General features: G+C 46.5%; 1 protein-coding gene and 1 pseudogene across 5 annotated transcripts in view; both read left to right on the forward strand.

Moving 5' to 3' along the window:
- Cep85l (centrosomal protein 85L) overlaps positions 1-27,231 on the forward strand; it is a 110,672-nt gene that overhangs the window by 59,653 nt on the left and 23,788 nt on the right. For 4 of the 5 annotated variants that reach the window (XM_021240680.2, XM_004860164.4, XM_021240684.2 and 1 more), the window contains 5 exons: positions 1,500-1,621; positions 7,794-7,911; positions 15,122-15,301; positions 23,095-23,247; positions 24,816-24,970. In XM_021240680.2, the coding sequence (XP_021096339.2) occupies positions 1,500-1,621; positions 7,794-7,911; positions 15,122-15,301; positions 23,095-23,247; positions 24,816-24,970 (728 nt within the window). The remainder of the gene's footprint in view (positions 1-1,499; positions 1,622-7,793; positions 7,912-15,121; positions 15,302-23,094; positions 23,248-24,815; positions 24,971-27,231) is intronic. The other variant, XM_021240679.2, reaches the window with a different exon arrangement.
- On the forward strand, positions 17,556-17,666 carry LOC147824284 (U2 spliceosomal RNA; annotated as a pseudogene).

The following is a 27,231-nucleotide window of genomic DNA, read 5'->3' on the forward strand; positions in this document are numbered from 1 at the left end:
CTTATCCATTTATTAGTTAATGAATATATAAGTTATGTGCCATTTTGGATAATTTTGAGTGAACATTTGCCTATAGTCTTTGTGGATAGGTTTTCATCTTTTTTTTTTTTGGTACCTGGGATCGAACTCGGGTCCTTGCGCTTGCGAAGCAGGTGGCGAAACCACTGAGCTAAATCCCTGGCCGCAGGTTTTCATCTTTTAAAGAATAAATATGAAAATTCCATTCCCCATTTCATTACCGTTGCTCTTTTGATGAAAATAGTTGACCATGACGTGTCAGTATGTTTGTGGCTTCTTTCTTTGTTACATTGGTGTGTGTTTGTGTTAATACACACTCTTAGACACCACAGAATAATGAGCAACAAGGGAATAAACAAAAGAAAGCTGCGCGGTTGTGAAAGCAGCCAAATCATATATTAAAGAACAAACGTGGCCATGTTCCAGTAAAACTTTATTTAGTATACTGAGTTTTTCATTTAGTGTAATTTTCACATATCACAAAATATTTTCTTTTGTTTTCATTATTTGAAAATATAAAATCAAATTTTAATTTCCAGGCCTTGGAGTCATAAGTTTCAGACAGTGAACTTCTCTCCGGGAGGCTGAGGCAGGAAGGTTTCAAGTTCAAGGCCAGCCTGGGCAACGTAGTGATCTAGGGAGACCTGGTCTCAAAGCGAAGAATAAAACAACTCTGGGGCCGTAGGTAGCGTGGTATGAAAACTGAAGAAACCAGGATATCAGTCCTCCTGCTTTGGGGTCATCCCTCTGACTTCTCAGCTTGGCCTTATCTGCGTATCTCAGTCCGCCTGTTTCCAAGCAAGGGCACTTTCTGATGTGCGCCAGGTTGCCACTTCAACCTTCAAACTTGCCTTTTGGGGGAGATAAAATTAAACCCATGACACCAATATGGAAAAAAATTTGCTGTTGTTTCATTGGTAGAAATCTGAGCATCGACTGCCATGTTGGCTTTTATTGTTGTTGACGTATTTTAAACATCTGGAGTTTTTCTTAAATTCTCAGTATTTTTTCTGAACTGTATAATTCACAGTGGAGACTAGTGACCGTCCAGATTATCTGCATAGCGGCCGTCTTTCCTGGCTGTTCGCTGCCTGTGACTGCAGCGAGGGTGCCCACGTGGCCCTGGGAGGTGTCGCCGTGGAGCCACAGCACCTTCGGGTCGTGTTCCTTCCCGAGGCAGTGTTGTCTCTCAGTTTGAGAAGTCACTTCCACCCGGCAGTGAGACCTTAGGTGTGGTCTGACCATCAGCCACGTTAAAGGTCTCGTTGCCCTCCCATCCTCGTCACACTTACACATTGCTGTGGAACCTGCGCGATGTTCTGTATTACATTCTGTTCCCAAATGTGATTCCAGTCAGTCAGAAGTCGAAGCAGGCGCGCTCTCTCCAGTGGGGGTGACCGACCGGGGAGGTGCTGGGTGGCCCCTGCCTGCTCACTGCGCAGGCCCCTCCATGTGCTAACTGAGTCCCTGTGTCTGTGCAGGCTCTGACGGCGTCGTCTCGGCAGAGCTACTCGCCATCCAGCTTTCAGGATTTCAGCAGGTGGGAATCGATGCTGAAGATAAAAGAGGGACTTCTGAGGCAGAAGGAGATCGTCACTGATCGGTGAGTCGGTTTTCGTCTGCTCCGTATTTCCGACCTGTGGAGCCGGAGTTGAATGACAGTCGCGTTGCTCGGCACACTGGCGCTGCCTGTGGGGTTGGGCCCGCCCACCTGCCCAGGGCTCTCGGGAGCCATCAGGCGAGGGTGGTCTGCTGGTGGCTCCAGTCCCTGGGCCTTGCTGCATTGCACAAGCGCCCCGTCGGGCAGCCCCGTCCAGGCTGCGCTGCGCCTCACAGCACCCCTGCGCCTCCGCCGGGCTTCTGCCCTTCCCGACAGGTAGGCGCCCGTGTGGTCTGAGGCCTCGAAAGCGGCACGCGTGGAAGTAAGTGCCAGGTAGGAACTGTAAGATTTTGACATCCCCAGATCTGTGTAGACTGCAGAGGAGGAGAAGGGCTCATCTGAGAGTCAGGCGGGCTGCTGGGCAGCGCTCTGTCAGACGCCGGCCTGTGGCTGTGGCCGTCTGTCCCTTGGGGCCCAGGTGAGGAGACAGAGCTCGCAGACCTGGCCCCACGAGGCAGGAAGCAGGACGGAGTAGAGGCTGGGGCCAGGGCCGGGTGTCCTTGGGGGTTTCCTGGCCGAGACAGGCCCTGCTCGAGTGGGGAGAGGCCCCAGCTCCCAGGAGCCGGCTTTGCTAGGCACCCGGCCTCGGGGCGCTCAGCACGGCCCCTTCCCACCGCGTGCTAGGTCACAAGTCAGGTGACCATGCCTCTGGGGCACCCGTGTTGGTGAGTCGGGCGGGACAGTAGTGCTGGGCTTGTTCCATTTATCTTTGGAGACAGAGCCTGGCCCTGTAGTGCAGGCTGGCCTCAGACTCCTCGTGGTCCTCCTGCTTTGCCGCCTGAGTGCTGAGATCACCGGTGTGCGCCTCCACACCTGGCCTCTTGTGGACATTTCTGTAAGCAGTCTGTCACACCCGGTATTCTAAGCCATCTCGGGATTTTCTTTGCAAGTTTATTATAACATTTTAAAATATTTTACATAACAGTGGAAGAGAAACCAGCCTTTGCTTCTAAAGGAACATAACCAGCATTTAAGCTTAAAATTGTACAAAAAGCCTTATAACATATGGAGTGCTTAAAATTAGAACCAAATATTGAACTTTCTCCCAAGAAAGTGGACTCTCAGCTTTAAAGTCGGTGACCCATGCAGACACTGTTTCTGACATGGCACCAGGTCCGGTGTCCAGTTAGGTGGAACCTGGAGTGAGGGGCCACAGTGTGGCTGATGATGCTTTGCAGGTCACTTTACTGAAACTTACTCGCTGGATTTTATTTTTGAAAATGCCAGTATACCCAACATTGTTTTTCCATCCTGTATGTGTCTTTTGTAGTAGATGACTGCATTGTCAAAACACAGCAAACGCTTAGGAAAAGTAATTGCAGTGGAAACTAGGTTCCTAAGTGGGCCCTGTCTCTTGAGAAAAATGCATAGATTAGCCAGCTTCCACATCAGCGCAGAAATCCAGGAGACTTGGGACTTTCTCCTCTTCCATTTGCCATGGTGGCCTTGTCGGGGATTCTGAGGGCGTTCTCGGCCTCTTGCACTTTGATTTACTGCACTCAGTTTGCCACTGAAACAAACGGGAGGTTTTGAAGTTTCCTGTTCTAGGCAACCTCCCTTCTCCATTCAGCTTTGTACCATGAAGATTAAAGGAATGACAGCATGTGAAAAGATCCTAATGTACTCCCTGATGCAAGATAGCCATCCACAAAATGGTAGTTGCAGGAACACGCTTTTTGCCTATGTACTGAGGTCTACATGCTGATCTCTGTTTGATGGATTCTGAGCTCCCTCGATTCTAGAAGAGGACTTTCCTCACATTTTGTAACTCATAATAGTTACTCACCAAATCTTCGTTCTGAGAAAGCAGCTTCACTGTAATGGAAGAGAGGTCGGTTCCTGGCTAACCCGCGCTGTTGCTTAGGCAGAGGTCTGCTGGTGGCTCGCCCTTTGTCAGGCGAGGCCGTAGCTCGTGGGGAGAGCACTTGCTCAGCACGTGCAGGACTCGGCTGATCCCCAGAAGTACGCGGGAAAGTCCTTTTCAGTAGCTGGCCCTTTGGAATTGTGTGTTCCGCTGAGTCGATCAGCTAAGAGTAAATCAGGGCCCTTGAGACTGAGTCCCAGGGAGACTGCTGAGCCAGTGCTGCTGGTGACACCGGCAGAGGGGAGCGTGCCCGTCGTGGCAGGGCTGATGTTGGCCGCATGCTGGCTTCTCATTTGGCTGTACGTGCAAATAAAGCACATATTAACTGTGGTAGGAAGGCCTTTCAAATCGACAAATTCTTTGCTATAGCGTAGATACTGTTTAAACTAAATGGTGAATGACCTTCCAAGTTCTCTCTTTATGTAGGATTTAGGGCCCAGTTAGAAGGCCTGCAGCACATGTCAGGTTCTCAGTGCCTCACACCGCGTTTCATCAGCTGTGACCCGTGAGCTTGTGCCCGGGACAGACACTTGGCAGCGCCTGTGTTCTACTTTGATGGACACATAGTGAAGGAGTCGCATGTATCCTCTGTTCTAAGTGTTGAATGGGACTTGGTCATTTTATCAGAAAAGCTGAGCATTTAAATGCTGTTTTGACAGTTTGCTTATCAGTGATTTTGATTGTTGACATCCAGGCACGTGGCCGTAGGGAATCCTCTGGAGAATGGACGTCCGAGGGTCTTCTCTCCCTGTCCGCGCTCCGCAGCACACTGGGTTTCCGTTCCGCCACTGAACACCAGAGTTAGCGCTGGACTTCACGGCCCACTGCAGAGGCCAGGCGCAGGTGGGGTGCCGGCTGGCTGGGCCTGCTCCCAAACGAGGTGCCGAGGCTAGCCAGAGGCACGGAGACCCGGTACTGACCCAGAGGAACAGGACATACATATCCCTCATGGGTCCTTTATCATTGCCTGTAGCTGAAATCTGCAGATGATGAATTCTTTCAGATTTTAGCTTTTTCTCAAAAAAAAGATCTTTTTTTTAAACCTCACCTATTTTTTTGTTGTTTTGTTTCTGTTAGTTAACACTAGGTTACTAGGCTTTAATTTGGTTTTTAATATTTCCTTAGATTAAAAGGTCTAGATTGAAAGCTTTAAAAAATTTTTGTGCTTTAAATTACTTCACTGTTTTCTCAATTGCCTTATTTCAGATGAGAAATCTGGAGTCCTCCTGCCTTTGTCTCCCTCAAATCTTTTTTCCTCTAGCTGCTCTTAGGATTTTAGATTTTGTCACTCACTCTGAGCTGATTAGTAGGTACCTTGGCTTAGTGTGTCTCATGTTTCTTGGGCTTGCTGTTAGCTAGACTTCCTGAACCTGTGGCTGTGTGTAGTGCTTGTCGAACTTGGGGAATTCTAGACCATCTTCTGCAGCTTTCGTTTTGGGGGCCACCTCCCTTCTTACTTTTCCTTTGGAGATTTCAGTTATGCAGGTGTTTGGCCTTTAAGAATCGTCCCAAGGGTGATAGTGTTGTGTCCAGATCGCAAAGTCCCCAAAGACCACCAAGGAGCCGATTCCGATGTAAACACACGAGGGTCGTTTATTCAAGCTCGAGCAGGGGCACTCACCCGTCACCGACGCAGCGGATCAGGATTGAGAGCCCCGAATTCCAAATCAGCAGGGTTTTTATTGTGGCTACCGCAAGGTTTGGGGATGTTCCATTTAGCAGTTACATGATTGGTTGATATTTAGCAAGCATGGGGGGTTGAGGGGTGGCTACATGTAGAGTTTATGGGAAAAAGGAACAATCAGCACATTGACAGAATGTTCTATAGATAATGGGCCCGGGAACATCTGTTTTCTGGGCAGACAGAGGATTGAGTTAGGAGCTGTGTCCTTTTTTTATCTGTTGTCCCACAGCAAGGACATTTTATCATTATTTTATGGGCACAAAGGAGACTAGGGGAATAGTTGACTTCAGTGAAGTGGAATTTATGTCAAGGCCACTTCACTGTCTTATTTTAAGATGGAGTCAAACTTTAAAATGGAGTTAGTTAGGTCTCACAATAGATACTCTGTTATTAAAGGTTTTGTTTCTGTTTGTCTTACTGTTTTCTTCATATGGTTCTTTCTGGGTCGTTTCTGCTGCTGTGTGTTCAGGGTGGAGTGCACTCTGTCCGCGCCTGTCCAAGGCCGGGCACCTGCTCACCGCTGGTTGTGTCCTCTGGCTTCTTGAGCACAGGAGCACAGTTGTGATAACTGACCCAGTGTCCCTGTGCGGTCTGTCGTCCGGGCCAGGTCTGGCTGTGTCAGTTACCAATTCTTATTATTGCGGGCTCTCTTTTCCAGCTTCTCTGCATGCTGGCGATTTGTTTGATGTCAGGCTCTATGAATGGTACTTTTGTCTTCCCGAGCTTCGTTCTGGGAAGTGTTTTGTTGTTGTTTTAAAGTTTGCTCTTAGTTTTAAGTTTTGTTAATGGCACCAGAGCTGAATTTAGTGTAGGGTTAATTTTTTTCTGCCTGATGTCTGGTGTGTTGAGAGCCTTTGCTCCTTATATTTTACCTGGCTTTTTGTTTCAAGTGGGAGAGAAACCCAATCCCCATTACTCCGTTTTAGCTAGGAAGGAAAGTTTTCTTTGTTAAGCTGTTGGAAAATTGTTACAAGGATTTAAGGATTTCTCAGTTACCTGCTTCCTGTTTTCTATGTGGTTGTTTTTTAAAGAATAGCAAATGTTTTTAAAAAGTAAGAATGACTAAGTAGAGCAAGGCCTTTGACACAATTTGAAACACATAGCCTGGCTTGTTTCAGAGTTACTTTGCAAGTGGTTTCTGAAACCTCAAGCTGCTTGTTTCCCCACAGTGTTACTCTTTCTTAAGAGCTCTTTTTCCTTTATAAGCTTATTTTGAAGAGGAGAGACGTTGCACATAAAACTCTTAACATTGTACTGGCTTGTAATAGCTTTAAAATACACATTTTTAGGGCTGGGGATTTAGCTCAGTGGTTTTGCCTCCTGTTGTGCAAGCACAAGGACCCGAGTTGGATCCCTGATAGCAAAAAAAAAAAAAAAAAAAATCCACATTTGTAGGAGTTGAGTGTCTTGCAGAGGTTAGGGAGATTCCCACTTGAGGTCGTGTCAGCGCCAGTCCAAGCTGTGGACTGTCCCTGAGTGGGCTGGCCATTGCTGGCAGGGGTGTACAGGCCATGCAGCTGGGGTGTCGGGAGGATATGGAGGTACAGGATGGGGAACCAGTCAGCATTCCCACCTCTGGCCACAGCACCTGACACCATGACTTAAAGCAGGAGAGGTTTCATGTCCCTCACGTTTCAGGGGGTAAAGTCCATGGCCAGCTGGCTCTGGGCCGAAGCGTGGCAGAGGGTGTGACAGAGCAGAGTTGCTCCGCTTATGGTGGCCTGGAGGAGGCAGAGCTGGGGAGCAGTGTGGAGAGGAAGGGGCCAGGGACCAGGCATCAGCCCACAGATGCACCCAGCAGTGTGTCCCACCGTCCCCTGGGTGGGTCCCAAGCCAGGGAGGCTGACACGGAACCTCACTGCAGAGAGTGATTCGAGGGGTGACCTTGCACAGATGCCGGGGGTCACCTGTAACTCTGTTGACCCAGAGCCTGGATGACATTCTGGATGAACAGAAATGGAGATTTTGTCCATGGAATTCCTGACTGTCCTAGTTAAGTTAAGGGAGGAAAGGGTTTATTTGGCACACAGTATGTAGAGGTTTCGGCCCGTAGTCCACTGGCTCTAAGGCAGGGCGGCACGGCAGAAGAGAAACAGTTTAGAGCAGGGCGGGCACGAGCAGCGGCCCTCGTTCTGTCCCTTATTTTCATCCAGGTTACCCAGCCTTAGGGTGGGGCACCCTTAATCCCAGCGTCTGTCTGTACTCTCAATCCAGCTGCCTCTGAAAAGCCCGCCTGTGGCCACATGAAGCTTTGGGGGACTGACCACACGGGCAGCAGCTCTCATGGGAGGTGACAGAAGGTAGAAAGCAAAGTGTGCATTCCTCTGTCGGGACCTGGGAGCGGGGCCTACTGGAGACAGCCTCACCAGAAGGCCTGGAGTGTTCGTAGCCCAACAGCCACCCCACAGCCCAAGTGCCACTTGCCCTGCATGGTCCCCATTATGGCTCCTAACCTTGATGATGCTGTTACTCTCTCCTGCAAAATTATTGCAACACTAAAGCTCTGCTTTTAACTATTTCTTAGGAAAGTCTGTTCTTTGTAATGTAACTCAGGTTTTGTTTTGCAGGCAGAAGCAGCAGATTACCCACCTCCATGAGAGGATAAGGGGCAGTGAACTGCGGGCACAGCATGCCAGGTTAGGATGTTACGTGAACTGTGAAGATCCTTGTGTGGCTAGTTTGCAGGTAAGGCTATAGGACACTTTTGTCCCCTAGTAATGAAGGCTGAACCCAGGGCCTTTGCACTGGGGTGTAGGTTTTTTCATCTTTCATTTAGAGATGGGGTCTCGTTAGGTGACTAAGTTCCTGAGCTGGGCTTGAACTTGTGATCCTCCTGCCTCAGCCTCCCAGAGTGCTGATGATTGGCACGTGCCACTATGTATCTCGTGTTAATAGCATACTTAGCTTATCAAATCAGGATATTTTAATCCAGGTGTGAGCTGGTAGTGTATTCACGTACTTCACAGGTATGTAACAGGTGTCTGCTGTCTCCATCTGTCCCGGTCATGCCCCTGTCACGCCCATAGGAACCACTGGGGTCAGTTTCTAATGTGTCTGTCCACGGTGGCTGGGTAGCATCAGCAGACGTTCCTGAAAGGTGTCAGAATGCATTGTTCGGGATCTGATTTTATTCCTTCTTTCCAGGCGTTGCGTGAGTGTGTAATTTGTGTTGGCGTTGTCATGTTGCCATGGTGCCTGAGAGCCATGTGTGAGGCTCTCCTCTCCCAGCCTTTCCACGCGTGTCCTCTCAGGAGCATGTGTGTGCCATGCGTGCAGTGTGTTCGCCCCGCTATCTGCTCCCGGCCTCTGGGGAAGGCAGGCAGAGGGCATCTCCATGCCCCGGCACAGCTGGTCATGCCGGGCCACTGCTCCCACACAGGAGTATCAGGAGGGGCACTGTGGGGAGCACACTGCGGAGAGGGAACCGTGTGCCTGTATTTCGTGATGGTGTGCCTCAGAGCTCAGCCCAGCGGCACAGTGATGGAACATGTTGATGTGCTAGTCACCAAGTGTAGCAGAAGTGGAGCCTCCCTGTTAAATGCCTCTGCCTGAGGTAAATCTGAAGCTATCTGGTCCTCCTTCTGTGACCCCCTCATTCAACAGCAAGGCTGCTTGGTGCTACTCCAAAATGGTATCAGTGTGCTGTGTAACTAGTATGATTTGCTTTGGTAATAGTATTTTTGGTAAAACCATTCACTGTCTCCTTGTAAGTTTCATCACTCTGAATAAGTGCTTTTCTTGAACTATGCAAGTATTACATTAACTAAAGCATGTAAAGAGTGGGTGTTGGAGAGAGAAGAGAGCACGTTTCTGACAAACCGCAGGCCAGTGGAGGGCGCTCACGTCAGTTGGCCAGGTCTGGTTGGCGTCTGGAAGGAGGTGGAAAAGGACCCTTCAGAATCCTAGAAGGGTTCAGCTTGGGTGGAGAATTGAAATATCGTCGAGAAGTTTGATTTGAGAACATCACAGCAGTTTATCCAAGGGAATACAAGGAAAGTGCTAAGTATTATAAATATAGGAGCTGATAGATGGCAAGGGTTAGAAGAAGCAACAGATAAGATGGTAAAGTATTTCCTTAGCAAAGGGATTTTTACCTTGGGTTTATGAACAATTTTTATAGGTGGTGAATTTATACATGCCCATTTTTGTGGTTCGTAGCAGGTTGAGCCTAGTCTCTGACCATTTGACAAAGAAAATTCTGCCTTTCATATTCTGTATATTCTAGAGTGAATAAAGTCAATTTGTGAAATAAGAATATCTTAAATTTATAGATGGAAAACACTCGAGAAGTGACTTCCACCTGACTGTTAATAACACAGGCTAATCTTACAGTCAGACGGCCCTGGGCCTTCCGAGTCTCCCAGGGACAACATGGGAACCAAGATGCATCCTGAAAGCGAAGGCTTTCAGTGTCGGTGGTAGTCATGATAGAATAAAAGGTAGTTTGTACTTAAAATGTTTTACTCAGAATTTCTGCCTGTGGTTATAGGTCTTAATGGGAAAAAACGTGAAGGACTTTTTTTTCTCTTTAACTGAAGGTGAGTTTTTTTCCATGCACCTGTGTACTTTGAAAAAATCAACTATTTCATGGAAGCCTTGTTCCTTGTTTACTTTCCATTTTATTATTTTTTTCCATTTTCTTTTTCTGTTTTTCCTTTATCTTTTTCCTACCACCAAATCCTTTGGTTTTGGTGAGTACTGAGTCAATGAGTCCCACCTTTACCAATGAGTCCCTTTAAAAAACATAAAACACGGGAAGTGTTACATTCTGGGGCCGTAGTAGTGAAGAACAGTGTGCTGCGGATCTCAGAGCCCAGGGAGGAGACTACGAACATCTTTGTCCATTCTGTGAAAGTGAGTCATGTTCACTGTGGTCATGGCAGCCACTTCAGCTAGGAATGCCCACGCGGTGGGTTTGCTTGGCCGGACAGAGCGTGCGGCCTGGCCGGAAACGCAGGCACAGTGCGGACAGTCGCTGCGCCGTGGGGCGCTGAGAGGCGTCTGAAGGCCGGCAGCCCCGGCCCCAGGCGCACCGAGCCCAGTCGGGGCCCGGGGAGACCGACGAGGCGGAGCAGCAGAGCCCCGCAGGAAGTCAGCCGGCGTCCCGTGAGGAGCAGGGAGACCGGCCCTTCTGTTGGGTGCGCTGAAAGGAGGGCGGGTGGTGAGGCTGCAGTGGGGAGGAGGGGCCGGCCCTGCGTCCCGGGCGTGGTCCAGGCGGCCCTCCTGTGGTCACTCCGCGCACGACCCAGGGTGCACGCGTTGGGAGCGGGAACTAGCCCAAGAGTTACGTGAACACTGGGTGCTGTTTCTGTTTCTGTTTGTTTGAGGCAGGGTCTTGCTCTGCAGTTCATGCTGGCCTTGAACTCACTGTAGCCCAGCCTGGCATCATCTAACTCCCAGGGATCCTCCTGCCTCAGCCTCCTGACTGGGGTCACGGGGCTGCGCCACCACGCCTGGCACACACCGCATTTTACAGCAATGGTGTGATCAGGACAGAGGGAGTGCTTGTGACCGCCTGTGTGACCCTGCACAGTCCCGTGTGCGGGGAGAGGCGCCCTGGGCGCGGGAAGCCACGCCCACCTGATTGAGACCGCGAGGGCAGGCGCAGCTGTGCAGGAGACACAGGTGTGGGAGACTCACCTGCGGGGCGGCGGGGTTGGCTTTCAGGGGTGCAGGTCTCATGGGCCACACTGACGGCGCCGGTGCCTTGGGCAGGACCTGTCGCTCCCGGGCGCTGAGCAGCGAGGAGGAAGGGGATCCCCTGGAGAGACGGCGCCGTCCTGGTCCTCCAGAAGGTGGGGAGCAGCAGGCCAGGACTTCCGCGGGCCCTGGTGTTTCTGAGCTGCGGGGGAGGCGGCGTCTGCTGTGGACCAGCACCCCGGGGCGCAGCCATACAACCCGGCCTTCGCCAGCAGCTGGGGAGCGCGGGGAGCAGACGAGTCGCGCGACCCCTGCCCCGTGCCCGCGCGAGCCCCGCTGTGCTTTTGCTTGCTTGCTTTTACATTTCTTCCCGGCGGCGGGGCAGTTAGAGGAGGGTGCTGGAATCTTCAATCTGGAAGAAATTCAGAGCTTAGGACCCCACCCCGCAGGTCGCCTTCCGGTTCCCGCGCCCCCGGGGTGACAGCCCGGGGACCTCCAGGCCCAGCCCTCCTGCTCCTGCCCTGGCCTGGCCCCCCGCCTGGCGCTGACCGTGGACGCCGGCCACGGCTCCTGTGGAGCCTTGGCCGAGCGCTGGCTCTCGAGTGTGGCCCCCACGCTGCGGTGCGAACACCGGGAGACTCAGTTTCCACAGGGCTGGGGCCGCGGCCTCTCATCGGCACGGTCCCCTCGGCGGAGCTCTGCCGCCCGCCGGCGCCGGCGCTCTGAGATGCAGGGCAGCCTGCTCCTCACCTCCGCGTCCATCCGCTTCCCTGGCGCCCTGCCCACTCCCGCGAGCCCGACCTCCCGTGGGTTTCCAGGTGTGTTCGTGCTGCTCTGTGCTGTGGCAGGATCACAGTGTTAACTTTGTAGGGATTCACTGAACTTCCCCGAGAGCGGCTTGGGTTCCTGGCCAAGCCGAGAGGAGAGCGGGAGTTTCTCACACCCAGGGCCCCTTGCCCCCCAGTGTCCCCTCTGCCCACATCCTGTACCGCAGTTTATGTTAGGGTTTAGTCTTTATTTTTTTGTTTTTGTTTTATTTAAGTACTGGAGGGTTGAACCCAGGGCCTTCGCACTGGGCTGCAGGCCCAGACCTTTACTATTTTTCTGTCTTGTGACAGGGTCATGCTGAGTGGCTAAGTTGTCCAGGCTGGGCTAGAACTCGCTGTCCTCCTGCCTCAGCTCCCAGAATGCTGGGATCGCAGGAGTGCACCACCAGGCCTGGCTAGGGTTTACTCTTCATGCCTTCCATCCTTTGGGTTTGAACACTGATAATAACATCCATTATCATACACCAAAGTAGAGCCACACCTCCTGGGTCTCCCACCACTGCAATATCTTGTTCTTTTTTCTTTCTCTTTTTAATTTTATGAAAAAAATAAAACAAAATTTCTTAATAAGAAAATAGCAATAGTTATTATATCACTATCTTCAAACTAGTTACTCAAAGTACAAGACTCAAGCCAAAAAGATTCTTACAAAAAAAACCCAGGTAATAACACAGAACTTTCTTTTCAATGAACTAGGATAAACTAGTGGTATAAATGGAACCAATTAGCATATATATTGAAATATTTTTCAAACAATGAAGTTTGTATTTTGTATTTTGGGGAAATACTTGAACTTCTCCCTACTTCCTATTTTTCTCTCTTCTGGTTTTGTTCTTTATTTGTATAAATGTGTATATTGTATATGTGTTTCTCGTATAGGAAATCACGCAGTATTTGAGCTTGTGTGTCTGACTTATTTCAAGTGTGTCTTTCTTTACGGCAGTGTGGTACTCCATTGTGTGTAAATACCACATTTTACTTATCCATTTATCTGTCGATGGACATATATGCAGTTTCTAAGACCTAGCTATTTTAAATTGTGTTGCTGTGAACATCAGTGTGCATGTATCCCTGTGACATGACGGTTTAATTCTTTGGGGAAGATACTTAGAAAGAGGAGGGCTAGGTCAAGTGGAATTCTTTTTAGTGCTGCACAGTACAATATTCACTGTCCGGATGCATCACAGCTTGTCCGTTCGCCTGCTGTAGGAAGTCGTGATTGCTCCCAGGTTTTGGTGTTATGAGTGAGGGTGCCCTGGGGGTGAGGGACACCCAGAGGTGTGTGCTTTCTGTCCCTACTCCTCACATAGCACAGGTGCTTCTGCCTCCACTGGGTAGGGCTTGTGTGCCCATACCCCAGGCAGTCAGGTATGCAGATTCTCCTTGGGCAACCCCTGGGTATCTTAGTCTGTTCTTCTCTGGTTCAGGCTTACTCCATCCATGTGGGTTCTAGAAGTGTAGAGCCTTAGTTACTAATGCAGGCACCACACACACAAGTACTTGGGGCTCAGTCCATGCCGGTTTATGTGAAGCATCATTGTGTAAGTGTGATTGGTTTTTAAATCATTGCCATTGACAACCAACTCAGCTCCTCTCCCTTCCCAGATGGAGGGAGGTGGGACTGGCAAGTTCAAACCTCTAATCATGGTCACCAGACCCCATCCTGAAGATACTGAAGGGCCACCATCCCCAGTTGTCTCTGTATCATACGGGAGATGCTCTTCGTCACTTCGGATATTCCCAGGCTTTTAGGAGCTAGATGATAGGAAATAGGGATAAAGACAGAATGTGTATTTCATACCATCACAGATGCATAACCGCCTGTGTGCAGGTCTTTAGTGTGGACATGTTTTCAACTCCTTGGATAAATTCTCTGGAGCACAGTTGCTGGGTCCTTTGGTGAGAGGATGTTTAACTGTGTAAGAGATGGCCAAGCTGTCTTCCAGGCTGGTGAGTTGCTCCACACACTCCTCTGTAATCAGTGTTTCGGATTCGGGCCATTCTCATATGTGAATTAAGACATCTCGCTATTACTTTGCAGTTCCCTAATGACAAATGGTCAAGGTCTTTTCATATACTTATTTGCCATTTGTGTATCTTCATTGTGAGATATCTGTTCAGATCTTTTTTAATTGGGTATTTTCTATTGCTAAATTTTGAGAGTTCTTTGTATATTTTAGGTAACAGATTTTGTTATCACGTATCTTTTGCAAATATTTTCTCTCAGTTTATGGCTCATCTTCTCATTCCGATATTGAGAACTCCTGCAGTGGATCCCAATCTCCTGCTCAGTGCTATGAAGCAAGGAGAGAAGAAAGACTCAGAGACAAATCAAAGAAAGAGACGGGGAACTGGGATGGTCAGTGCTTTAGCAAGCAAGGACCCTGAACAGCCAGAGCCGCTGATATTTATTGGTTACACAGTCATTCATTAAGTTGGGGTGAGGGGGCTATGTGTGGTTGCTAGGGATAAGTTGCTGATGCAGGCAAGGCTTGTGAAAGAAGAAACAAAGCTCTCTTGTGTTAAGAACAGAACAGACAAGATAGAGGTTGTGGCTAACAGTTACCCTTGTCATTTTAGCTAAGAAGGCTACATTTCTGGGAACGGCATTTGGGTTGAGTCACCCTGCCTTGGCCACCATGCTATGCCATGTCATTTCACGGCAATTTCTCTGGCCTCTGCCATGGCCTTTGGTGGTGGGGTGGTTGGTACTGGCCCATGTGCCATCTGCAGTGCTCTGTGGGTCACGGCCGGATTCACTTCTCTATCCAAGCCATTGTGGGGGTTAACGCTCTGTAGCCTGCGCTGCTTACAACCTGCTTTTGGCATAATGGTTAGGGTGGTTTCCACTGATCCTCGCCACCATCCTTCACCAAAGAGAAGTCTCTGGTTTCAATGGAGTGCAGTTTATTACTGTGTTTTCCATTGATCTTGCCTTTGATGTTGTATCTAGCAAGTCATCACCATGGCCCAGATCACCTAGGTTTCCTAATGTATTCTTTTCTTTTTAAGGAATTTTCTAGGATGATGATTGACATTTATGACCATGGTCTATTTTGAGTTAATGTTTATAGAGAGGTAAGGTTTGTGTCTAGATAAGTTTTATTATTTTTATTTTTTCTATGTGAATGTCTAGTTCCAGCACCATTTGTTGAACTAGAAAAGGGACTGTTCCATTCCACTATGTGTACTGATTTTAGTGTTAGCTGGAAATTGCCACCATGAAGAAATTTTTCATTAGTTTTTCTTTATTTCCATAAAACTTTTACTTGTACCAAGGGATTGCACCATGTTATTTCCTATTTACATTTCCAAGTGTACCTTTAAGCCAAGCAATAGCTCTCTTTCATGAAACCTCTGCTATGGGCTGGGAACTTCCGTGTTTTACTCCCTGACTTTGAAAGCCCTGCCGTTCCTCCTCCCCACAGCCACAGTACGAGAGTGCCGCCCTGCAGGCCGCGTGTGCAGAGCCGGCTGGGGCCCAGCCGCAGCCCGAGGGCCTCGAGCAGAAGCTCGCGTCTACTGAGAAGGAGGTCTCACAGCTCAGTGACTTTCTCACGCAGAGAATGAGCCAGTTCAGCGAGGAGAAGAAGAAGCTGGAGGAGAAGGTGGGTGTCTGGATGAAGTGTTGGGTCAGCAGCTCTCCCTCAGTGGAGAAGGTCGGCCTTCACCTGTACGGGGTCACACCCAGTTACATTTCACAGAGGGATCAATCCTGTGCATCTCCTGCGGAGCCCTGACGGTTTCTCCCAGTCGAAATCCCTCTGTGTCACCTGTCTGAGTGAAAGTCCCTGCCCCACCAGTGCCACTCTCCTCATTGGGCTCGTCATCCCCTGGCCTTGTCCTGTCCCAGAAAAGCACTGGAAAGGAAAGGAAGTGGCCTTTTGTCCTTACTGAGTTACTAAGCTGGGGAAAATGGTTTGGGATGAGAGGCTACATGGCAAATTCGCACGCGACACACACTTCCTACGTGTGTGGTTGACTTTCCTGCTGTGTTAAACTGTCTCTTTTCACCTCAGTCCCCATTACAGAATCATTAGAGACCCAGGCAGGATGTGTGGCACGTCATCCAGTGTCACACGCTGTCCCTGGTTTATTGGAGGGTGCAGATCCTTGGGTAACTTGCAGAAGCAATTGTAGACTTCCTTGTTACGCCCAGCCGATTATTTTATTACGTCAGCCTTCCATTCATGTGACCCTGGAGAGGTCACCCTGATTTCTGCAGTTTGACAGTGTTAACAGATGACTCCGTTGATATCTTTGTGTGTGCACGTGTGTGCAAATACATACATGTGAGTTGGAATTTTTATCTTCAAGGCTGACAGAAATTTTATGTGCTCTATTTTTGTCAACTATCTGATGTCTTTTATCTTGGCTAATTTGAAAGTACCTCACAGAGCCCTTTCTTGTTTCCTTTGTGTATTGCGGGGGCGTCTTATACAGTACTACATAATCCCAAGGAGGAGGGAATACTCATTGGTCACGTGTGGGAGGTATTACAGTCGACTCCCACCTGAGCCTTCTTCATTTAAAAAATGTGATGTGGGCCGGGGATGTAGCTCAGTGGCACCACACCTGCCTCACAAGTGCAAGGTCTTGAGTTCGATCCCTAGTACCGGGGAAAAAAACCAAAATGTGATGAAAGTTATGATATTTCAGTGGCTAAAGAGTTTAAATACATTTTTTGTTTTATCTAAATTGTTCTCATCTCATTACTCTTGGAGTTCAGTGCTTACTAAAGTCAGTTTATACACGTACTGCCTAGTTGACAGCCACTTGGATGTCTCAGCGGGTACTTGAGACTTTTAATGTCAAAACACGATTTGTTATGTTTTATTTCCTTTCATTTTGGGGGTTTTATTTTCTGTGCTGGGGATCAAACACAGGGCCTTGCTAGATAAGCTTTGTGCCCCTGCTCCCCAAAGCAGCTCTTTTGCCTCCTGGCTGCTGTGCTTCCCCTCTGTTCAAACACAGTGAAGTTTTCTTCCGTGTTCATGTCCAGTGCGTCGTGCTAAAACTTTACAGTCTACTCAAGCCTGTTCCTCAGTACATGCTGTATAGCACTGCCACACCCCGCATGGCCCAAGGGTTCACAGAGTGAGAAACACAGGTGGGAGATTAAGAAAAGGTAAAGAAAAAAAGTTACAAAAGCACAAAGAGAACGACGAAGACAGCAGTAAAGCTGATACCCTCGTCCTGATGGGGCAGAAGGGCTGGCTGGCATCTGCAGCACCTGTATTTCTAGTGTAGCAGTAAGGGAAGCACAGGGGGCGGTCAAAGAGGCTGGTCTGTAAGCGGAGCCAGGAGAGCAGCTAAAGTCTGCAGGACTTCATGCTTGGTTTTCTGGAGAATGAGTGGGCAGGAAGACGTCCTCTTCTCGGCCCAGCCTTGCTTCACCACGCCTTCTTGTCCCCTGTTCTCCTCCCAAGGGGCCCTGCCTCGTCTGAGGGAGGAAGCGAACAAGATGCGTGTTCCTCATTCCACGTGGGGCCCTGCCTCGTCTGAGGGAGGTGGCCAGTTAGGCCTGGCCACAGTGATCTAGAGCACAGCGCTCCCAGCATAGCACCTTTCCCTCCAGCCGCCCAGAGGTCGGGCCTTACTCAGCTTGTGGTGTGTCTGAAACCATGCTCCCCTGGGAAGGCAGCTCCCCATTTCTTGCCCCACAGCCCTGGCACCCACTGGCTGTGCCCTCTGTGCAGACTCACATAAGCAGGCTTGTTTCATCTACCGTGGTGTTCTCCAGGGCCACCCGTGTTGTACCAACTGGCAGGATTTCTCTTTTTAAAGGTTGAATAGCATTCCACCATGTATACAGCATACCACATTTATTTATTTTTAATTTAAATGTTTTAACTGAAACACTTTGCTTCTCGGCCTTTTGGCTGAGATCAAGTGTAGTAACTGACACAAAAGCAAAGCACATTTTTTACTGTTCATTAGTGAATATTAGGTTGTTTCCACATTGTACTCCATATTGTGAGTAATGTTGCTATGAACATGGGAATGCCGCTGTCACTTTTAGATCCCAGTTTCAGTTATTTTAGATCCTGACTTTGATTCCTTGAGATACCCAGCAGTAGGAATTCTGGATTACAGGCCATATATGTATTTGAGGACCCTCCATCCTGTGTGCTGTAGCAGCTGTACTCCTTATGTTACCAGCAGTGTCTAAGGGCTCACCTTTCTCCAGGTCACCACCAGCCGTGAGCTCGTGTTTGATGGTCACTGTCCTTCCAGGTGGGAGGTGGGAGGTGGGAGGTGGGTAGGTTTGGACTTGCATTTCCCTCCCATGGAGCGCAGCTGGTCATCTCTATGTGTTCTTTGAAGAAGTATGCTTCAGGTCCTTTGCTTATTTTTTGATTGGGTTGTTTTGTTTGCTACTGAGCTTTAGCATTTCTTTACACTGTTGTGCATGTCTTTTCCAAATATTTTCTCCCATCCTGTAGGATTCTTTACATCTCATTAGTTGTTTTCTTTGCTGTGCTAGAGCTTTTCAGCTTGATACAGGCTCACTTGTTTATTTTTTGTGTTTCACCTAAATTTTTCTCCTCTTACTCTATGGTTCCTGTGCTATTGGAATCATAGCCAGGAAATGACCCAAACCCAGTGTCAAGAACCTTTCCCTTGTGTTTTCTCTTCAGAGTCCAGTCTTTGTTTAAAATTTGTAGTCAGTTTTGAGTTGATTTTTGTGTGTGTTGTAATAAAAAGGTCCAGTTCATTCCTTGCATGCCCAGTTTTCCCAGAACTATTTCATGATGACGTTGTCCTCTTTGTGTGGCTTGGGGCATGTGTTCTTCCCCAGGCTGCTGAAGTGACCCTTTGCTGCATAGTGACTTTCCTTGTCTCTCAGAAGTTTTTGATTCAAAATATTATTTTGTCTGATAATAAATATATCGACTGCTGCGCTCTTTGGGTTGCTGTTTGTATGGAGTGACTTTCCATTGCTCCTCGTTCAGCCTTGAATCTAGGAGATTCTTTGGCACTGTCTCTTGTAGACAGTGTAGAGTGTGTCTTTTGATGGTGTGTTTAATCTAGTGACACTTGAAGTTATTGCTGCTACCTGAAGACTTACTATTACCATATTGTTGCTTCCTGTCAGTATTGTAGTTGTTCTGTTGTTCTTTTCCTCTCCTGCTGTTTGTGTCTTGCTGAGGTTTTGGGTTGAAAAGCTTTAACCAATGAACAGTTTACCCCAAGTGTCACTCGAGCAGCGTGTTTATGTTTGTTTGTGATATGTGGACCTCCAAATACTGTAAGGGAAATATAACTCCCACCCTGCTAGTGCTCTGAAATGCCGAGTTTGTGTTCTCTAAAATAGAATGAATTCTAGGAACAACAGAGGTTAAGAGTAGAAAGAATTTATTGAGAGAAAGAAAGCTCTGTCTAAGAGAGACAGAAGGGAGGTCCAGAAAGTGAGTTGCCCACTGACCCTGTTTCTCAGGGGTGTTTTACTGAGCAAGCCACGAGGTGAGGCAGCTACAAGGTGGGACAAAACTAGGGTCAGCCAATAAGATTATAACAAGTACAGTCACTTAGGTAATATTGATTAAATGGGGATCCAATAGGGGAGCAGGTGACAGAGCAAACGTGTGTGTCGGGTTGTTGGCCCAACCAGTTAGGGGAATGCCCGGTCACCTGAATGAGGGGACAGCAGAGCACGAAAGAGTAATATACAGAGAACAAGGAATAAAGAATAATGAATGATAGCTTATTACTTGGGGGACCAGAAACTGACCTCAGCCTTCTCTCACCTAAAGACCATCCCATCTTTGCTGTCATGGCTAAGACCACAAGCTCTGGATTAGTCAGGATTTATGACTATAGAGCATGGCAAGGGGGCGTGAAGGCAGATGCAGGGAACAGCAGACCTGATGCACAGTGAGCCAGGCTGTAAAGGGGCAATAACTGTGTATTCTTGTGAGGGCAGGTCACAGTTAAGGAGCCGCCTGTGCTGTCTTGCAGGTCACCGTTAACAGGCCACCTGCATTATCTTAGCTAAGGTTCGATCGTGGAGAATGGCTACAGAGTCATAGCTCCTCAGCTGCAGTGTTTCCTTGCTGTAGAGACATCACAGCCTCATTGACCATTGAGACCTCAGCTGGGACTGTTGGCTAGGGAAGTCTGTCTCCGTACATCAGCCAAAAGGTCAAGTAGTCATTCACACTAGGCCTTAGAATGACTCATAATTTTAATCAGTAGCCGAATTCATAAGCCAGGTCAGTAATATCTAAAGCCTGCGGTGCAGTTTCAAGCTGGTCTCCTGCGTACATGGAACAAGGGTTTTCTGGGAGGGAGTGGCCCTGGGAGGCCGTGGTCCCCACCGTGGTGATTGGTGCTTCATAGTGTCAGTCACTGCTGTCGTCCCTAGGAGAGTCGTGTGGGTGTAGCCGTCCTCTTTCCCTCAGAGCCTTGCCTGCGGTGACTGCCTTCTGCCGCAGCTGTTCTGCACTGATTCTCGGGCCGGGCGCTGCCTAACTGCCTGTGGTCCTATTTCTGATTAATTTAGCTGCCTGCAGTTGTGTCATTTCAACCAGTCCATTCGTACATTGAACAAATTTGATAAAATTCTCCATTATAATTTCCTGTTAGATTATCTTATAAAAATGAAAAAATATGCAATTTTTGGTCATTCTCTGTTTAAATAATTGGACTGGTAAGTGGTTAATTCTTTTTTTTAATTATAGGTCTTTTGTGGTTAGTAGGGACTTATATAAAATCTTTTATATTATAGTCTATTTTAAGCTGATAACTTCAATGACATTAAAAAAAGAGACTTCACTTTTTACTCTTCCATACTTTATTGGTACCACAGTTTACAGTTTATATCATGTGTCCAATAACATTTTTTTTTTTTGGTACTGGGGATCGAACTCGGGTCTTTGCGCTTGTGCAGCAGGCGGCAAAACCACTGAGCTAAATCCCTGGCCCCAATAACATTTTTGTATTTATAATTTTTAAAAATTTTATCCCATTCCCCCATTATAGTTAATTTTAATTGTTGAACGTTTATATTAGAATTAAAATTGAGAGTGACGTACTTGCCACTGTATCACATTGTTCTGTCTTTATCTGTATATTTATTATTGTCAGCAAGTTTATACGTTCTCATGCTTTTCTATTACTGTTTAACATCCTCATATCTTAATTTGAAAAGTTCTTATAAGACAGGTCTGGTGGCAATGGGCTCTCTGTTTGATTTGGGAAAGTCTTCTCCCCTTGATTTCTGAGAGCTGGTTTGGAGGTTCTAGCGGGGAATGCAGCTTCTCTATGAGGGAGTCCTCTTCCACCGAGCACGCAGCTTCGGGAGGGAGCGCATGCAGCGGTGAGGGAGAAGAGGACCCTGCCCGGCCGGCCGGATCCGCCACGTCAGCCCTGCGATCAGTGGGGTGACTGTGGCAGCCAGACCGCCCTCCTGGCCTCCCCTTCGCTTTGAAGGACAGTTTGCTGCGCATCCTGTTCTCAGTTGGTGGCCTTCTCCTTCAGGACTTGGAATGTGTCATACCACTTTCTCCTGGCCCGCAAGGTTTTTTAGCCCCTCCCGTACTGAGAATCGAACTCAGAACCTTGCACTTGCCAGGCAGGCAAGGCTCCATTGAGCTACATTCCCGGCCCTTGCAAGTTTTTTTGGTAAGAAATATGGTTTATGTGACAAGTCATTCTTTTCTTGATGTTTTCAAACTTCCCCATCACTGATTTTAGGGCCCTTGGTTCTAATGCTTCTACGTATGGATTTCTTTGGGTTGGGCCTTCTGGGACTGTGAATCCGTTTCCTTCTCCACATGTGGGGAGTTTGTGGCCATTGCCTCACACTTTCTTTTACCTCCCCTGTGTCTGGGATGCCTATAATGCATACGATGGGTCGGCTTGCTGGTGTCCATAAGCCCTTAAACTTTCTTAACTTTTGTGTTCCTTTTTCTTTTTGTTCCTTTGACCTGTCTTTAAGTTTGCTTATGTTTTGCTGCTTGATGTAGTCCCTCTCCGTTAGTGAATCCAGTGCAGCTGCTTTGGGGTTTCTGATTAACATTTCCAGTATTTTCTCTTTGTTGAAATTTGTCTGTTCATACATTGTTCTCCTGACTGTGTTGAAGTTACTTTTATAAAAGCTATTATACCTTAGACTAAAGTTAAGTAAGTAAGGCATGAAAGAAACTAGACCATGGACAAGTATTAGCTTTAATAAAATTTGAGTGAATAATCCATTATACTGCTGATTCTTGCCACTTATTTTCCCTGGTGAATATGAAAAAACTGTGAAAATATTTTAGAACCCTATTAAGTTTCTGTGAGAACATTAAATGTTAGAGAAACTGATAATTTAAGGTAAATGTGTGCCTGGAATTTACATTTTAGGCAACAGTTTTTGTACACATTTTGTTTTTTATGGTCTTAGGTATGAGAGATCTTTGAATATGAGATGTGAAATTTAAATGTAGGGAGGGAGAGGCTGGAGAGGGAAGGAGAAAAGAATCCAGATATGTCATGTACTCCCCATGAGGGATGTGACCATTGTGTACTGCAAACATGTCCTAAACAATAAAAAGTAAATTAGGTATGATATATTTCAGGTGGTAAAGTCAAAAAATTCATGAAAGTCTGAGGTTCCGCCTATATTAGGATCACGGCCTTCACGTGTTCTAGAGTAGACTCGTGGTTAGCGTATCTCCTCAGCCCTGCAGTGGGGGAGAAGGCGCTACACATGCCCTGTGGCGCCCTTGCTGGCGTGGCTGGGGGAGGGAGGGATGCCTTAGCCTCTCTCGTCCCTAGGACGTGTTCCTGGTGTTCCCAGCCCAGTCTGCTGGTTTCACTGCATCGCTGAGTGTGCGTAAGCAGTTCCTTCGCAGGCTGCTCCTAATAACAAAACAGCTTTAATTACCTGTAGGTGTCCTTTCTTGGTTCACTTAAAGCATTTGGGTGTAGCTTTGCAGAATATAAGAAATTGGAATCATTTCTCCAGAAATCAGTACCTTGCCAATTTTCAAACTATACCCAATGGCTCTGTTCTGTTATCTAATAACATTTTTCATTGCCAAATTAGAATATTTTAAAAGTTATTTTAAACATTATTTAGACTCAACACATAGTTGCAGCTTGAACATAAAATTGTGGAAGTGAAGACGTGGACACCTTTGGCCACTTGTGTGTGTGGATGATGAAGCCTGCCTCATTGCTGCAACCTGGCAGGAATTTACAGTTTGCAATTTATCAACAGATCCCCCCAAGTTCTTGATTCCAGTGAGCACAAAATTTGAAGAAAATGTGAATCTTATTATAAAATAAGTCTTGAGTTTGGTGATGGTCTTCACATGGGTGAATTCATCGATGCCCAAGATTGGAGTGTTAGTTTCATTATTGTTTTTTAATAACTCAACACTACTGAGCATTCATGATATTTTTTCTTTAGCTTAAAACCAGAGATAGGTACATCAGTAGCCTGAAGAAGAAATGCCAGAAGGAATCTGAACAAAACAAGGAAAAGCAGAGGAGAATCGAGACCCTGGAGAAGTACCTGGCGGATCTCCCCACCCTGGATGACGTGCAGAGCCAGACCCTGCAGGTAGGTGGGGTACGGTGCTCGTCTCCTAAGCCAACTCATTTCCAGGTCGGTCCTGTAGACAGCTGGCTCATCATGAATTATGTGTGCTTTTCACTGCTCTTAGGGTTTAACTTGAATCAGAAACTGGGCTCAGCTAAGCTGGTTAGTGCATGGTCACTGTCCTAGGGAAGCTACCATAGGGCTCTTGCTCCGGAAGCCTGGTTACCCTGCCCATGCATGCACGCACCTACCCAGGCATCCCAGTTCCGAGTGTCCCCAGTGTTCTCTGGGATCTAAGTCTCTTCATGACCTTGTGTTGAGTGTCTGAGAGACGTTTGATTCATTTTTCTTGGCCTTTCCATAAGTTTTTCTTACATCTTGGTATAAGAAACGACCTCTGCTCACTCCGCTGACTTTTGTTTTTCTTTCTTAAAAATATGTCATCCAAAGACTTTCCACCAAGTCTGGCCAGACCTAACCTCTTGAAACCTTAGCTACAAATACATTAAATCTACTCTTCAGTTTTTTCAAAATCTTTCTAACCCTAGATTTTCAGCCTCAGCACTGTAGACTGTGGTGGGAGACAGTTTCTTAACAGAGGTCTGCCCTGTGCATTTTATCCAGCCCTCTTGATGGCAGTAACACTGCTCCTTACCCACCCCACCATGTGAGTAGCCTTTCCACATGTTTCCTGGGGTAAAACCAGCCAGTTGAGAGTCATTGCTCTAATCTATGGAGTGTCACTATTTTTCATACTCTAAAATTTGCATGCCATTCTTTTACTTTATATTAATTCATAAGTTGTAAAACCATGAGAGGTTAAAATCAGGAAGGGACTTAAGGCCTACAGGAAATGTGCATGGGCAAGAACAAGAGAGCAACATAGACGTGGAAATGCCAAGATCATACACCTTACAGATGTGGCAGATGCTCAGGTTCCCAGGTGTGTAGTACCAGTCACAAGAGACAGAAGCTGGAACCAGTGCAGGAACCCATGGGTGGGTGGATCAGTAGAAACACAAAAGGTGTTGTGCACACGAGGCAGGTACTGTTGTTCAGCTTTAAACACGAAGCAATTTGGACTCAAGCCACAACCTGGATTAAGCTGGGGATATTTTGAGATTAGCAAAGACAGATACTGTGTGATTCTGCTTATATGGAGCAGTCAAGTTAGAGACAAGTAGACCAGCACTTGCCAGGAGATGGACTGAAGGATGGGGTAGATGAGGAGTCGCTTGAGGGGCAGAGCTTCGGTTGTGCAAGGTGAGTTCTGGTTGACACCACTGAACTGTTCACTGAGAAATGGTCAAGGTGCTGAATTTTAGGTGTGCTTCATTGCAACCAAAAATATGAGAAGGAGATTATCAACCTTCCTCTTTCCGTTCTAGAAATTTCTAACCTTCCTCTCTTCTTCACAATCTCATCCTTCCACTGTCTTCCACAGAAAAAAGAAGTGCTAAATACTGTATTTGAAATGAAGATAGTGTGATATTAGCAGTGAATCTATTAATTCTTGAGAACAGTAGTAATTTCTCATAGAAACATTTACTGTTCCGTGTATTATGAACTGCAAAAATATTTCTCCTTAGCTGCAGGTTCTAGAAGAAAAAAATAAAAATTTGCAAGAGGCTTTGATAGATACAGAAAAAAAGCTTGAAGAGATCAAAAAACAATGTCAAGAGAAGGAAGCACAGTTAATCTGCCAGAAAAAAAAGGAGAAGGAGTTAGTAACCTCCATTCAGAGGTAAGAAGACTCAGAATCCTTTCACTTCATTCTTAAGTCATTTATATTTTTTCAAGCATTTCACTTAAAATACATCAATTTGTATTACTTTATTATTTTTCTTAAAGACATACTGTTGAGAGTCAGAGTGCAATTTCATTGGAATAGATAGTCGTGATCCATTTTGAATCAACATGCAGACATTTTTCCAAAGGTTGTAGATGAGAAGAGCAAAACTGAGAAAAGAACAATGACAGTTGGAGACAGCACAGGCTGATGAAACTCACTCTCTCTCATGGTTTCGTCAGGGAACCAGGAAACCTCTAAATACCAGGAAAGGGGCCAACAGACGCACTGCCCCGCACGAGTGTGTGCCCGGGAAGTGTGTGGCCCGCAGGCGCGGGGGCTTCGCCAGGCGTGTCAGGCCTCGCACACCACGCGCTGCACACAGCTGCTGAGTTTTGTAGTGGGAAACACGGTGGACAGGGGTGTGGCTGTGTTCAGGGTGTGCACTGAAGCCTGGAAAGTTAAGATTGGGTTCCTGAGGAACCTAAGATACAGAGACTTAGGTTTTTTCTTTTTAAACTTAAACCTGATGCTATCAACTATAAATAGATGAAACAATCCTGAATAAGATTACAAAGCACCAAAAACTGAATGTAAGAAATTCAGTCTTAAGATTAGGAAAAAAATTGCCAGCTACTCCTCAGATAAGGACTAATATTTAGAATATATAAACAACTCAAAAAATGTAGATCCCCCCAAATAAAAAGGTCCAAACAAGAAATGGTGACTGAAACTAATACACTCAGAAGAAGTACAGATGGCCAATAAATACCTGAAAAAATGGTCAACATCACTGGCCATTAGAAAAATCCAAATTAAAACAACACTGAAATTTTCATTTTACTCCGGAAAGAATGGCCATCATCAAGACTTCAAATCATAACAAATGCTAGCAAGGCTGGGAGCCCTTCTACATTATTGGTGGAAATATAAACTTGTATAATCACTTTGAAAATCAATATGGAGATTCTTCAAAAACTAAAACTAGAAATTTCAGTCAACCCCTTCTAGTTATCTTCCCAAAAGAGTTCAAGACATCATACCACAGTGTGTTACATGCATGCCCATGTTTATAGCAGCACATTTCATAATAGTTAGATCTTGAAAGCAGCTTATAAGTCCATTAACAGGAGAATGGATAAAGAAGATGAGGAATTTATACGCAATGGAGTATGTACTACTCTGATATAAAGAAGGCTAAATTTGAGTCACATGTAGGAAAGTGGATGCACTTCGCAACCATAATGTTAAGTGAAATAAATCAGACACACAAGCTTAAATATCACAGTTTCTCTTGTGTATTGAAGTCAGACTATAAATAAAGAACAAAAGGTAGAAAAAGGGAAACAGAGATAGCTCTTTTGCAAATGGGAAAGGGAATAAAAATGATTAAGATGTGTGTACATGTGTCAGCTCCCCATGAGGAATGTAGTCAGGTACTGCAAACATGGACTCATAAAACAAGTAAAAGAAACTCAATATATTCAGCTTTTAAACCAGAATCCATCTGATTCCACATGAATTTCATGTTAATATTTTTTTACTTCTGCCTTCAAAGTCTGTTTCCTCATAACTTCAGTTATGAGTCACATAACATATGTGATCAGGCACTATTGAAGTTATCCTTACCTGTTTTGTGTACTTCTAAGCTTCTTGCTTCATGAATTCTTAAGAACATTTGAGATTTATAAATTAAGAAAAGTGCTCCACCAGAGATGACAGTGACAGGGTGATAACGTCTTGAGGACTGGCAGCTCCCCTGCAGCTGTGATGTGCTGGGGACACATGTCAGCGTGGGAGAATACTTCTCACAGATGAAGAAAGCAAATACTTTGATGACTACTAGCAATACATAAAAGTATCTCTGGTGCCATTATTCATAAATGTGTCTGAAGCCCTCACTGTACCACCAGGACTGGCAAAGAACTAATAAATATGACATTTCTTTTGGAAGAGAGAAAAAGCTTCAGGTAGCCATAATAATTGGAAAAAGAAAAAGAAAATATCAAAATGCAATTATAGGAAATCTTTTAGTGCTCTGCAATTCCTGAGTGATTAACGCTGAGGTAGAGCTAGCCCTAGAAGTCTTGCAGCTGTTAACAGTTTTGGTTTAGGTCATTATTGTTGATAATACAATTTCTTTTAACATTACTAGTGTTCTTTTCTCAAAGCTAGCACCTCCTCTACTTTATTCTTTTATGTTTAATGTGCCAGAG

The sequence above is a fragment of the Heterocephalus glaber genome, unplaced genomic scaffold (assembly GCF_053883595.1).
Source record: "Heterocephalus glaber isolate CG9 unplaced genomic scaffold, H.glaber_assembly_v1.0 deba00001550, whole genome shotgun sequence".
NCBI lineage: Eukaryota > Metazoa > Chordata > Mammalia > Rodentia > Bathyergidae > Heterocephalus > Heterocephalus glaber.